Source organism: Anarrhichthys ocellatus, unplaced genomic scaffold, assembly GCF_004355925.1.
Source record: "Anarrhichthys ocellatus isolate YVR2014 unplaced genomic scaffold, GSC_Weel_1.0 scaffold23, whole genome shotgun sequence".
Taxonomy (NCBI): Eukaryota; Metazoa; Chordata; class Actinopteri; order Perciformes; family Anarhichadidae; genus Anarrhichthys; species Anarrhichthys ocellatus.
In genome coordinates this window covers 5069144-5081649 of record NW_022280053.1, presented here as the reverse complement: position 1 = coordinate 5081649, position 12506 = coordinate 5069144, and the positions used below count along the sequence as shown (strand labels likewise).

Below are 12506 nucleotides of genomic sequence, written 5' to 3'. Positions count from 1 at the left end.
ACTTTGTAAAGTAAATTACGTGTGTGTATTAGACTACATGCAAGGCAAACTTGCCAATAAATTAGAACCAGGATCAAATCATAATGTAATAAAATACCTGTAAACATTATTACCCCCAAAAGTTATTTGACCTTCAAAGTCAACATGGCAGAATAGGCAGTTTATTTATTTTTATGTAAAAATGTCAAGTAATTGCAACTAAACCTTACCACGTGTTATGATGCATTGCAGTTGAGACTTCTTTACCCAGCACCATGCAGATGAGGGAGGTTGATGGAAAAAGAACCAGTGCCATACACGTTGTGCACAACTTTATTTCTTTCAAATCTCCATTACTTGTCAACTTAAAAAAAACAGAATAAGAGTGCATGAATACTGTCGGATGTATCCTGAACAAACCTCACTGATAATGTGACATACTGCAAACCATACTAACTAAAGTATTCAAGTAAATCAATAGTACACAGGTGATTTCTGATGCAAAGTTCTAGTGCTTTAATTGTTCCTCCATTTCGAACTGATCAAACAGCTGATAATGATCCAGTGTTTTAAGAAAGGTAAATGTCGAAGTGGTGAATAAATCTTTTTGTGTGTGTTTTTGGAAATGTAAAAGGCTTGTTGTACACATATTTAGCAATCAAAAAGAGGAAGAAAAAAAAAGTCGAGATGAAAATTTAATCATCGTCAAAGTTCTGTTGTAAAAGGAAGTTGGCGGCCAAGTTCTCGTTCTTCTCACATGCGAAGTAGGCTTGTATAACGAGTCCCTCCGGAAATCCTAAAGCTTTTAGCTGCAATTAGAGAGAAAACAGTTGCAAATTAGCCAAACAATACTTTAATAAGCAAATAATATTTTCTGCTTCATGTTGAACAGTCTCAACACCGTGAAAGATAAAAATCGTCAGAGTTGTGTATCGTATTCCAGCACATCTGGTAAAGCAGTACTGAACTTCCCGCTGAGAGGAAAGCGGTTGGTGACAGTGTGGTGCTCCCCCTCACCCTCTCAATGGCCTCTTTCTCCTGTGGCGTGACCTGGATGTAGCTCATGTGACTCCCGCCGGGTGTGTCCCCCGCTATCCCTCCGGCTCCCCCTGCTCCCCCACCTCCACTTCCTCCGCCTGCCGGCACTGCCTCTGGATTGGGTTCATTCAGCATCTGGATGAACTGCTCCTGGTGGCTGCTAATCTCCTACAGTGGTAAATGAACATTTTAGTCAAACTGAGATAATATCTTTTCAAACCTACATACAACTACTGGTGGAGTACCCCTTTAAGTGAACTGACACTCCAATGCCTAAACCGTGAACTCATTCAATCAGAACTGTGTCGAGGCCCCCGCCCCCCCCCCACCTGCAGCAGCTCCGGGTTCTCCCTGCCGATCTCCTGCAGCAGGGCAGGAAGCAGGGCGGCATTCTGCTGGATCAGCTGTCGCATCACGTGGAACTGCGGCTGATTTCTTAGGAAACTGAGGGGGTTGCCTGAAAGGATAAAACGATAGTCAGAAAGTTTAAGGCCCAAAAAAGAAGGATGATACCAGTATCAAACATTTGCTCATTGAGGCTGCTGAAATATGCCGACTTCTACGGGCCGCTTACCTCCCGCAGCACTCGGGGAAGAGCCAGTGTTGGCAGGAAGGCTGATGCCACCTATGGGTGCAGCTTGAACACTCACTGGAGGCACCACCGCCTCTGGGCCCGTTGCACGGCCCGGATCTCTGCCTGGAATACCCTGAAAGAAAAGTAACAGATATAATAAACATGGTGTATGGGTGCCGCAATTTAATTGATACTCAGGATTACTTGTAGTTCACTTCAGTTTAAAGTTTGTGGGTTACATAATGCCATGCACACATTTTTGGATTAGGCAACTCAGAAGTTTTTGAGAAGTGGTTATGGGTGGAAGATTTGTATAACCATGTCATGCATGTCACTGGCGGGTTAACTAAAACCAACATAACACTTTCCAAAGGCAATGTAAATTTACAAGATCCTGAGCAGGGATACTAAGCTCTATGATTGCCCCCAAAATACAGAGGTAAAATCTATTACGTTCCAATCCAGCAATTTGCTCGACAACACATTTGGCCTCAGACTTAAGACTTTCTTACCGTGAGCAGATACTCAACGGCTCTGTCGGGGTTGTTGAAGCTCGCTCTCAGAGCTGCTACCACCTGCTCCCTCTCGTAGCCCATGAGCATCATCTCGGTCACCATGGCGTCGTATGATGGGCCCGTCACTACAGGAACACACACACCAAGACAGATCAGTAGTGGGACTAAAGAGCTTTACAGTCGGTCAACAGCATCTTGTGGATATCCACAAGCAATAAGGTGGACGAAAGTTCCTGTATCAGATTCATAATTACATTTCTGTCGGATCTACAGATTCAGAGGCAGCCTTACCTAGATTTGAAACCGCCTCATCAATCAGGTTCGTGTTCGTTGAAGCCTCCGAGCTTCTGTAAGAGAAAACAGACCTTGGGTTAGGCGTGATCTGCACGTCGCTTCTCAACAGAAGACTCGGTGAAACCAGACAGAAAGTTAAAGACAAACATCTACCCATCTTTACCTGACGGGGGTGGAAGCTGGCTCAGCAGGGGAAGACCGCGTCTCCTCTGGTTTGTCGTCTGTGGAGGCTCGCTCGGATGTGTTGTCAGAGCTGGACGATGAGGCCGGAGGGGCTGCAGTGCTGGGAGCTGAAGTGGCAGGTGAAGGCTGCGGGGCGGCCGAGGCTGCTTTAGCCTGCGAGGGAATTTTTAAAAACGTGTCACTTTTCTGATGTCACTTGATGGCGACAACGGGTCATTGTACATAAGCAGTTGGCGGTGGAGAGAGGTCACAAAACAGACTCATATTTATAACATTCATGGGCATGCTGTACTATATTTATAGAAACTATTTCTAATTCACAAACCTTTGTCACCATGACCACCACAAAGTTCTTCTCATTGATTTTGTATTCTTTGAGAGCCGTGTCATCGCTGAGGACTTTACCTGTGACGAAACAGAAAAATTAGTCACCTGGCTTGAACTCTTGAACAACACGCAGAGACGGAACAATAGATGGTATCGCATTTCATCGCTGAATAGAAGGTTGTTGAGCAGTTTATCGCCCGCTTTTATCACCACGTCTGGTTCTCTTTGTTATATGTGAGAAGCCACTTTAAGTAGATCACACACAGCCCCACTGTATAAAATGCTACACAGAACCAGCAACATGTATTCAGCGTCCCTCGGCATTTGTCATGTTTGAGTGCTTTACGACAAAGGACAGGGGCATAATTTAGTCTGACAAAAATCCTAATTAGTACCTGGGTTCCCCAAGATTTACCTCCTATTGTTTTCAGAGTCAGACGACTGCAATGAAAGTCAGCTTGTCATGAAACACTGAAAACAAGCTGCAGCCTTTGTAGTTATCTGGATAACTTTTTCATTTGTCTGACGTGTTCTTTGGCAGTTTGTACAATATTACTGAGGACCTAAAATAACGGACACAATTAATCAAATTAAACCTCTCAATGCAAAAGTAGAACAAATCCAATGTGTGGACATGTGCATAACAATGCAGCAGCTATGATACAAACAGATGCTTACTTGTAATTACATAAGTTCTCAAGTTGACAAAATATGGTTGAGAGGGAAGCAAAAAAATTGGGCAACTTCTGCCACTTAGAGGCTAAATCCCTTGTTTACATCATTTTGTAAGAACATGCAGAACAAACAGCGTTTTAACATTTAATGCTGGATTATGAAGAGAATCTTTCAAATATGGTTTAAGAGTCACTCTCCCATCTCCATGTATAGTGTACACACTTTTATATTATATGTGAGAGTAAACTATTTAAGGAAAACTCAATGTAGGCCCACTAGCTTCAAGAACACTTTGAATTAAAGCTACTAGCTTTCATGATAAGTTTAGGCTTCCACTGACACTGAAAACGTTGGATAAACCAGGTGCTTCCTGATCTGAATGAGTCTTGTGTGGTTTGCCAGGAGACCTTCCCATCACTGTGAGCTTCACTAATTAATTGCTGAACAGTGTGATGACTTGCAGCACACAATAAATAAACACAATATCAAGAAATGTGAGGATTTAAAAACGGCAACATACCAGCATATATCAGTTTCAGTCCAGCAACTGAAAAATTGTCCTTTCCTTTCTCCTGTTCAATCTTCTCCTTTAATGTCTTCACCTGTGGAACAAAATGACACATTTGTGATCCATGTGTAATACTTTAATATAAAATTATTCAGGTTTCAACGCCACCATTTTCACTCAGCCCAAACTATAGCACGAGTTAGAAAATAAAGTTCAAAGTGTGCTTCATAAAACTGGAGTTGAACAGACGTACTGCTGGTGAACTACCAGAGAAACTATTTTAAATACATAATTCATATTACAGACTGAAAGCATAACGTCTTATTTCTAAAAACTAAGTTAACGAAACTAGAAAACTAACGTTAATTACGGTGCACCCCCCCGACCCCCTCCCTTACCTTAATCTGTCCATAAGTGGGCTACGGCTAAATGCTGACAATACAAACTACTTTTCCTGACCAGCAACGTTAGTCAATAAATAACGCTAATCTGTCTCAAGCCCAGTGTCAAACACAAGACATATTAACCGGAACACTTGGTCCTTCTAAAATGTACCCGTTGTGTTAACGCTGACCCATCTATCGATCGATTTGAAATGGTCGAAAACAAAAGTCCTCCGTTCCAGGACATACCCAACTCCCACTCCACCCCCTCTTCACAAATGCATGGTTTCAACTCTCACCGTCTCCTCTTCGTCGATGTCGATTTTGAACGTCTGCTGTTGTAAGGTTTTCAAAGTTATCTGCATTTTGCCGTCGGGGTTTGTCGTTTTATTATCCCCGGGAGTAGTTTAAACGTTGTAGATCCAAAGCAAGAATCTGGTCTGTTTTTGTTGGCTCATTACAAACTGTCAGCCGCCATGACTTTTCGCTTTTCTTCTTCTATGTAGGATATTTAAGCTACAGCGCTCCTACTGGACGGTTCTGAAACTGCAGCTGAAATCACCAATTTTACAGGTGTGCTTTATTTCGTATTAGTAGTTTAGTTAGTAGTAATCTTAATATATCCTTTATTCAAATAAGTCGCTATACCTCAATTTAAGAAATGTCCTGCATTCAACATTGTACTTATGTCAAATTATTATCAGCAAAATGTTCTTAAAGTATCAAAAGTAAAAGTAGGCTTCTCTCAGAGCGTTTTACTATTATAATGTTATTTTTATTGGATTAGTAATAGTGATTTATTAACATATAAGCAACACTTTATATACTGTTGGATAGTTAAATATTAATATAGGGCATAAGTGTTTAAATATATACACTCTGCAGTATAGTTTCTCCAGTGCACTTCCACTTAAAAAAAAGAATAAAGATAAATACCTGCAACACTACAAAAACGTAAGTATTAATATTATTATTATTAATAAACAATATTATGAGTTTACTTCTTAAAAAATATTTTATTGTAAGTTATTTTCACGAAACAGTGCATGGCAAGAGAGGGTAAATTATAAAAACAGTAGAAAAGCATACAGTAATAGAGAACAATGTTATTTTACCCTACTTGTAGTATAAGACGCAGACAAGCAACAACTCAATCCCTCAAGCAAATGCATTGCTAACTGGCTAACTGTCAGAAGAATCCTTGACAAATTTCACATTTTACGTCAACTTTAAATTGACGCATGATGAAAAAATCTTTTGCATTTTGCCTTTTGATGTATATGGGCTTTTTCATCATGTTCCTCTCAGAACTGACATTGGTGGAATAAACATGCTTCCCTTACTGAACTTCAGTTAGTATTTCAGGCTGTTATCACAATCCCAGGTCATTCAAGCAAGGAGACATTTCTTTCAATATTCAATATCATCCATCCAGCGCTCAGTATTCAGAAGCTTGATTGACTTCTGCCTCACATGCTGCACAGCAGAGAGGACTGATAATATGCTGGAGCTCAATGGGGTCTCTTCCCGTGGCCACTTTTCTCCTTTTTCTAATATCACTCCACCTCACTTTCTATCACTGTATGTGTGAATCTGTTAATCTTTCACTCCTCTCAACTGTCCCTCCCCGTTCTTCTAGCTCTCTTACACATCTTCTATCCTGACTTTCTTTTCTATCACTCCACTCGCCCCCTCCCCCTTCTCTCTTGTCATCCAGTTATTACGACAGGAGCTGTGCCCTTGCCTGCCTTGGCTCAAGCGTACGCTCATCATGCATTCCTTACGTTGCTCCACTCAGCAGCAGCAGCAGCAGCAGCGTCCTCCTTTCCCCTCTCCCCACTGTGGCTGTGCCTCTTGCTCCTGTCTCCAGGGGTCGTCAGTCTGCCATCGGGCCCCCTCTGAAGTGGTTGAGCCACAGAGATTACACTCTAATCCCTGGTGATTTGGAGATATTTTTAAGAGATGATGTTAGACATGTGAAATAAAGACTCGGTCCCTTCGAAAACAGACGGGAGAGGAAATTCACAGGACGTGTGTGAAATTGAGAATTTCAAAAGAAAGATACAGATAGACTCTTCCAAGTGCTGTTTTCTTTAGAGAGATACAGGGAGATGTTGAGGTAATGAAAAGACCAATCGGTGAAATATAAAGAGGAAGCATAGCCTGCTGATCTCAATGACTCGTGGTATTTAGGGCACGAGAGCTGCAGCATTTCATGCATGTGTCAGCCACACAAATAAGTACACAGCACACACACACAACTGGTATTTGCAGCGCGTGTGGTTTTGGTCAGCAGAGCTCTAGCTGGGTGTGGAGTAGAGCAAAGACACACAGAGAGAGAGAGAGAGAGAGAGAGAGAGAGAGACAGAAGGGTGGAAGGGTGTAACACAGAGTGAAGGCCACTGAGATGCCTTCTCAGCCCGAAGCTATTTCCTGTCGACGAGCTGCTGAGAGTATTATTGGATGTTTCAAGGGCTCTGTTGAAATGTTACAGAGGAAATCCTATATGTCACTGAAAATATGAATTATGTTGCACAAAAGCTAGAATAGATAACCAAGACATTTGGCATATGCTTAACTTTGGTCAATCATGTAGTTGCTCACACATTTAAATTACTCCACCTCCAGAGTTTTTCCACTGAGTATCTCCAACAACACAAAGGCTCAAGTGTTGTTGGTGTTCATCCGACTTTCCTTTACCGTATTAAAAAAGATTGATATGAACAAACATAGGACACATAAGACAGAGGAAGCAGGCATTATTACATAAAACAAGACAAAGAGTCTATGAGGCTGTATACTTTAGCAGAGTGATTCTTTGAGCTGAATGCTGACGTCAACATGGTAATATGCTCAGTGTCACTAATAACATGTTGTTTACAGGTGTGTTAGCATGCTAACATTTGCCAATTAGCTGAAAACACAAAGTGCAGCTGAAGCCGTCATCAGGTATTTGGTTATACATCAAAGTCTATTTGACCCGACGATGGTACAGGATAACAAATCAGGGGATCACCAAAGTTATTACAATTCATCCTCATGGGAACATGATCCAATAGTTTTTAAGACATTTTGCTTAAAATTGCAATTGTGACCGTCATGGTGGCACTACAGGAAAGGTCATGCGATCACCAAAGTCAATAGTATTCATCCTCTGGGCACCATGATGTCTAACAAACTTCATGGCAATCCAACCAATAGTCGTTCAGATATTTCCGTCTGTACCGAGGTCGAAGACCGACCCAGTGCCCTCCCCAAAGCCCGCATGGCTGAAAATCTATTTTTGCATTGACCTACTCATGACTTTCTCTGTCAGGTAAATGTAGTACTACAATGTTTTCCTCTGAAGTAGAAGTACACAGTACAGTTGAGTTGCACGTTTTTAGTGTCGAGTGTGAAGTTGTTTGTATGCGAGCAGCAACACAACAGGCCAAGCATTCGGCCCGTTCTCAACAGGCATGTTTTGCAAGGTCACGTCACTGGTTTGATTAAACTTGGTAATGTTAGTTTCTTCAGAAAAATAAGGCATTAAGGATGATTTGATTATAAAAACGTCACTTCGCCCTTGACAGTGAAGCACTTCACTTACTTAATTCTGAATTTGCTATTCAGGAAGCTTGCTTATCAGTGAGTTTTAACAGTTTGACATCTGCACTGATATGCATAATTCACTGATGTAGAGGGCAGCGGAAGTTACACTTCAGAGCCCTGATTTAATTTATATTACGAGTCTGTGCAAAGAAGAGAGCAACAAAATGAACCGTTATCTGATAACTTTATTATCAAGTTAAAAAAAGACAATGAATTACAATATTTACAGAATATCCAGAGATAAATGGAATAAAATTGTAAACAATCATTCTAGGCAACATCACAACCCACCATCAGGTAATCAGATTTAAATGGGAAGAAAGGCAAGAAGGAGAGAGTCTAGTGTCAAACTATGGAGACAACAGTCTGAAAAGAGAAGTTCATCGGAAACAAACTAAACATATATACAAGTATCCAGTGTGTTGTCAGCAGGGGCTAAACTTTGGGTAAACTGGGAATATTACAGTCTAGAGACTGCACACAGTGTGGGATCCATCGTCATTTTCTATTAAAATGATCACAGAACAACAAACAATTTTGGGTTGACAGCTTCATTACCCAGATTGTCCCAATTTATCATCTGGTTTACACTGGGCTTTCAAGCTGGGCAACAAGCTGCCTGAACAAAGCTTATTTCTACAACAACAGGTTTCAAACAGTTTTACTTTCAAAAAAGCTACACGCTGGTCCTGAAAAACAGAAAAAAAGGGCTTTGAGGTTCAGCACCAACTCAACAGTTTTTTTTTAGTTTTTTTTTTTAAAGGTATTACAAGGACTGAGGAGCATAGTGGGGCTGCTACATTCCCACCTCTTGATGTCTGGGTAGACTACATGTAAGGGCAGGACTATTTGGAGCAAGTTAGCTGATGTCCTTACTGGTCATGGATAGAAGATACTGGAGTGTCAGATGTTGGACTGGACATGAGTCAGCTAGATCTCAGAGGGATCAATAGGTCGACCGGCCAATCCCAGAAAAGGACCAAGCAGTTTAGGTAAACGCCCCTAACGGAGCAATTTTTTTTCTTGTCTTTTACCTTGCCATGTTTTTCTCCTTCACAATAAAAGCCCAAGCCATTAGATAATAAGAGAACTGCATACTTTTCCTTCATGTGTTTAAATATTGTACAACCACACTGCTCTTCCTATCTGCTCATTCCCATTACAGTACAGAAAAGGAGATATTTTTCATTGTAACCAGACATTGTACAACAGCGTAATAATGTTGGATTGGGGATTCAAAAAGCCCCTAAGGGTTAGATATCGCCTTTAGATTTCTTTTTTTTCTTCTTTAAAAAAAAAAAAATGAAAACACCTAAAGGAAAAAGGGTTAAAGCATCCTTTCTGAAACACCACGGTTCAAACACTTAACAAGTAGTTTTGTTTTCTATACATGGCTGCAAACGTGGTTCGCCTGGGTTACAAACCCAAATTTCCCGTTTCCATCACTGGTTCAATGCTCAGGATAGACACAGCAGCAAACACAGCAGACTTGGTAAATATTTTGGTACCAAGAACACAATTACATTAATCGTGCCCTTTTAAAAATGTTATATTGAAGTTATCAGCCATATCATTTCAGATTGTTTCATGTTGCTTATTGGTCTTATTGGAATTGGGCTTACATTTGACTTAATTGTTATTTATTATCTTATAAGGCTTTAGGGTATTCAAGCAGCAACGTTCAACAAATACAATCTCTGCCTTTTGTCAGTATCAACAATAACATGACAACTTTATCTAAAAAGAAGCACACATATCCAGGCTGTGACAGTTGTGCCAATACAGAATTTAAAGGAGTTTAAGTTGGGGGATTTTACACCTTTTTAAAAAGTCAAAATAGAGTACCAGTGGCAAATAAACTCGATTTATGTGGAAACCAATGATTTTAAGGTTTTCTGTGCTGGTTACACTTGTCTTTTCAGTGCATCCCATTACTACAAAACTGGACCACAGACTGTAGAAAAGCATATCTGTGGTGTCTGTGGCATCAGCCATACGTTTCTGAAGGGATGTCTTAAAGCCAGGATTTGAGTCTTATGCTTAATGCCAGCCTGTCAGTCATCTGTAGCCTAAAAATCTGAATTTGGGTGATATGGAAGGGGGCCTGGATGGAGTTGAGGTAATCACCAGGGCTGACTGTGAAAGACAGAGACGTCTGTCAATCAAGCAAACATGGCTCCAAACATAGCCGGTTTAGCATGGAATTTCATTTGTGGTGCTCACAACATTGAAAAACAACACACACTAAGCACACTTTTCCATAAACAGCTTCCCCTTTCACTCCGGATAATATAGTACAACACTCAGATCACACTATCAACAGTTTTCATAGGGACTTTTTGTTTGGTAGAAAGTAGTTCCAACAAAATTTACTCAATTGTTCTTAAATGCTGTGAGTAAAACAAATTCAATTTCACCTATTTCCCTTGAATCGGAAAAAAAATCTCAGAGACGGATATCTCAAGACTTTGTTTAAAAAAAGCAAAGCTATCTGCATAGCTAATTACCACCTGGGGTTGATGAGAATATATATATATATATATATATATATATATATATATATTTGTTTTGTAATCAGGTCAAACCAACACTTCAGGCCTCAACATTGTCTTTGCTGCTGTTTTTGCACTACCTGGTTCCATGCTACAACACATTTCATTGTACTGATACTCTGTGCAATTACAATAAAATAAAATCTAATTTATTCTAATCTGATTTTATTTTAACAATGACTGTCAGACTTGCCACTGAGGCACACATTAATAGAAGTGAAATTAGCTGTTGGGGCCATAAATTCTTGTGGAAAAGAACTCACAGAGAGATTGGGGGTGATTGCCTCGGTACTTCAAACTACCTCACTTTTTTTTAAAAAATCAATTAAGGCCATTAAGTGGCCATTAGAGGAACTGGATTCGTAAGGCACTTCAACACTCAGCCGTGGTGGTCAGCCTCGTCAAAACTTTGCATTTAATTGTCATTTTGATGCCCATACAGACCTGGATCCTGGCACATCACATTTGAATTTTTTTCACTGAAAAGACAAGTGTGATCTCTGTCTATTGATAATGATGACACATATTACGCCACTGTTATATCCACAGAGTTATGTTCCAGGCTAACTCTTGCGATGCTCAGTTTAACGGATACCTATATCATGGGGATGCAGTCATGACACATTAAACATATCTCTGCTGTTCTATTGATCTTCTGAGTGCACAGGTTGATGTTGTTCAACCTGGACTACAAACAACATATCGTACAGGGGAAGGGAGATTTTAACTAATCCCATTATTCCATCACGTGAAATTACTGGACAATGAAACGGTACAGTCAAAATGCGAAGGGTGCCACAGGCTGAAGGCTTATACGTAGTATAATATTAAGGGACCTAAAATATAGCAATTTGCTACAAACATTGGGGAAAATTGTCAGTATTTCTACGAATGAAGAAAACAGGATTTGTGTTTTTTTTTTTTTTTTTACTAAAATAGATAAGGTGCGATTCTTTCTCGAGGAATACTTCTACACACTTAACACAAGGCTAAGATGAAAAAAAGTCTCAAATTTCGACAAGAAACAAGAAACGGTAGCTCTACAGTGGGCCACGGTTTTAAATGCTTTCATATCGCGTTTGTTCCATTTGGGTACATTTACAGCGCCCCTGTTTTGGGGCAGCGTAAAAGGTGCTTCAAATAAAAAATTCAAAATTTAGTTAATCATTTTGGACATCATTCTCTATAAATAGCTCAGTTTCATCAAGGTGGGATCTGTCACTGTAGATTTGACCAGAATGTCAGCAATAAAGAGTTCTGTTCACTATTGGTTACCAATATATTAAGATCTGTCCTAGGGGACTGCCCATTTAAAGAGCTCAGCCGTTTTATGCAGCACAATCTAATACTTAAATATGTAACACCTAAAATCTAGTAATGCGCCAACTCATAAGAAGTCACTTTTTTTTCAGTTTCAATCTTTTTGTTTCCTTTTTTTTTACGATTCAACTCAGTGCTGATCCTACCCATGGTGATCAGTCTCTAGCATATTATCCCAACAGGCCACAATCAGTTCAACCAAACTGTTGATCCTTTTTGGTGTCGAGCATTGTTTTGCCTTCCACATACTGGCTCGGACTTCCCAGCGAGAGATCAGCGGGGTTCCCTTCCTCGTTGCCGTTGCTGGTCAGGTCCAATCCCGTGTCCATCAAGACAGAGGAGCCAGTGGAAGATGAAGCTGAGGCCTCTAATGCGGAGGTGGTGCTGGTGTCCATGTTATTGTTATTAACCACCCTAACGATGAGGGAGAGAGCAAAAATAAGTGCCTTTTACATGTGAAAAAATACGATTTTTAAATATGCAGATATATACTAATAAGACAAGACCACAGCCATGCCATGCATATATGGCATTGATTTAACATTTTCATTGGTGGTAGCACAGGTG

General features: G+C 40.3%; 2 protein-coding genes across 5 annotated transcripts in view; both read right to left on the bottom strand.

Annotated features, from left to right (window-relative positions):
• Nucleotides 1-296: 296 nt before the first annotated feature.
• rad23b (RAD23 homolog B, nucleotide excision repair protein) lies at nucleotides 297-4968 on the bottom strand. The gene is made up of 10 exons (XM_031860113.1): nucleotides 4776-4968; nucleotides 4106-4187; nucleotides 2909-2988; nucleotides 2564-2736; nucleotides 2398-2453; nucleotides 2104-2231; nucleotides 1592-1724; nucleotides 1347-1474; nucleotides 997-1185; nucleotides 297-788 (listed from the first exon to the last, which is right to left on the bottom strand). The coding sequence occupies exons 1-10, from the start codon at nucleotides 4839-4841 to the stop codon at nucleotides 675-677; spliced, it is 1149 nt and encodes a 382-aa protein (XP_031715973.1). The 5' UTR covers nucleotides 4842-4968; the 3' UTR covers nucleotides 297-674.
• Nucleotides 4969-8234: 3266 nt separating this feature from the next.
• The window catches only part of znf462 (zinc finger protein 462), a 45525-nt gene continuing 41253 nt past the window's right edge, over nucleotides 8235-12506 (bottom strand). For all 4 annotated transcript variants that reach the window (XM_031859877.1, XM_031859878.1, XM_031859879.1 and 1 more), the window contains exon 13: nucleotides 8235-12353. In XM_031859877.1, coding sequence (XP_031715737.1) covers nucleotides 12134-12353 — 220 coding nt within the window. In that variant the 3' untranslated portion in view covers nucleotides 8235-12133. The remainder of the gene's footprint in view (nucleotides 12354-12506) is intronic.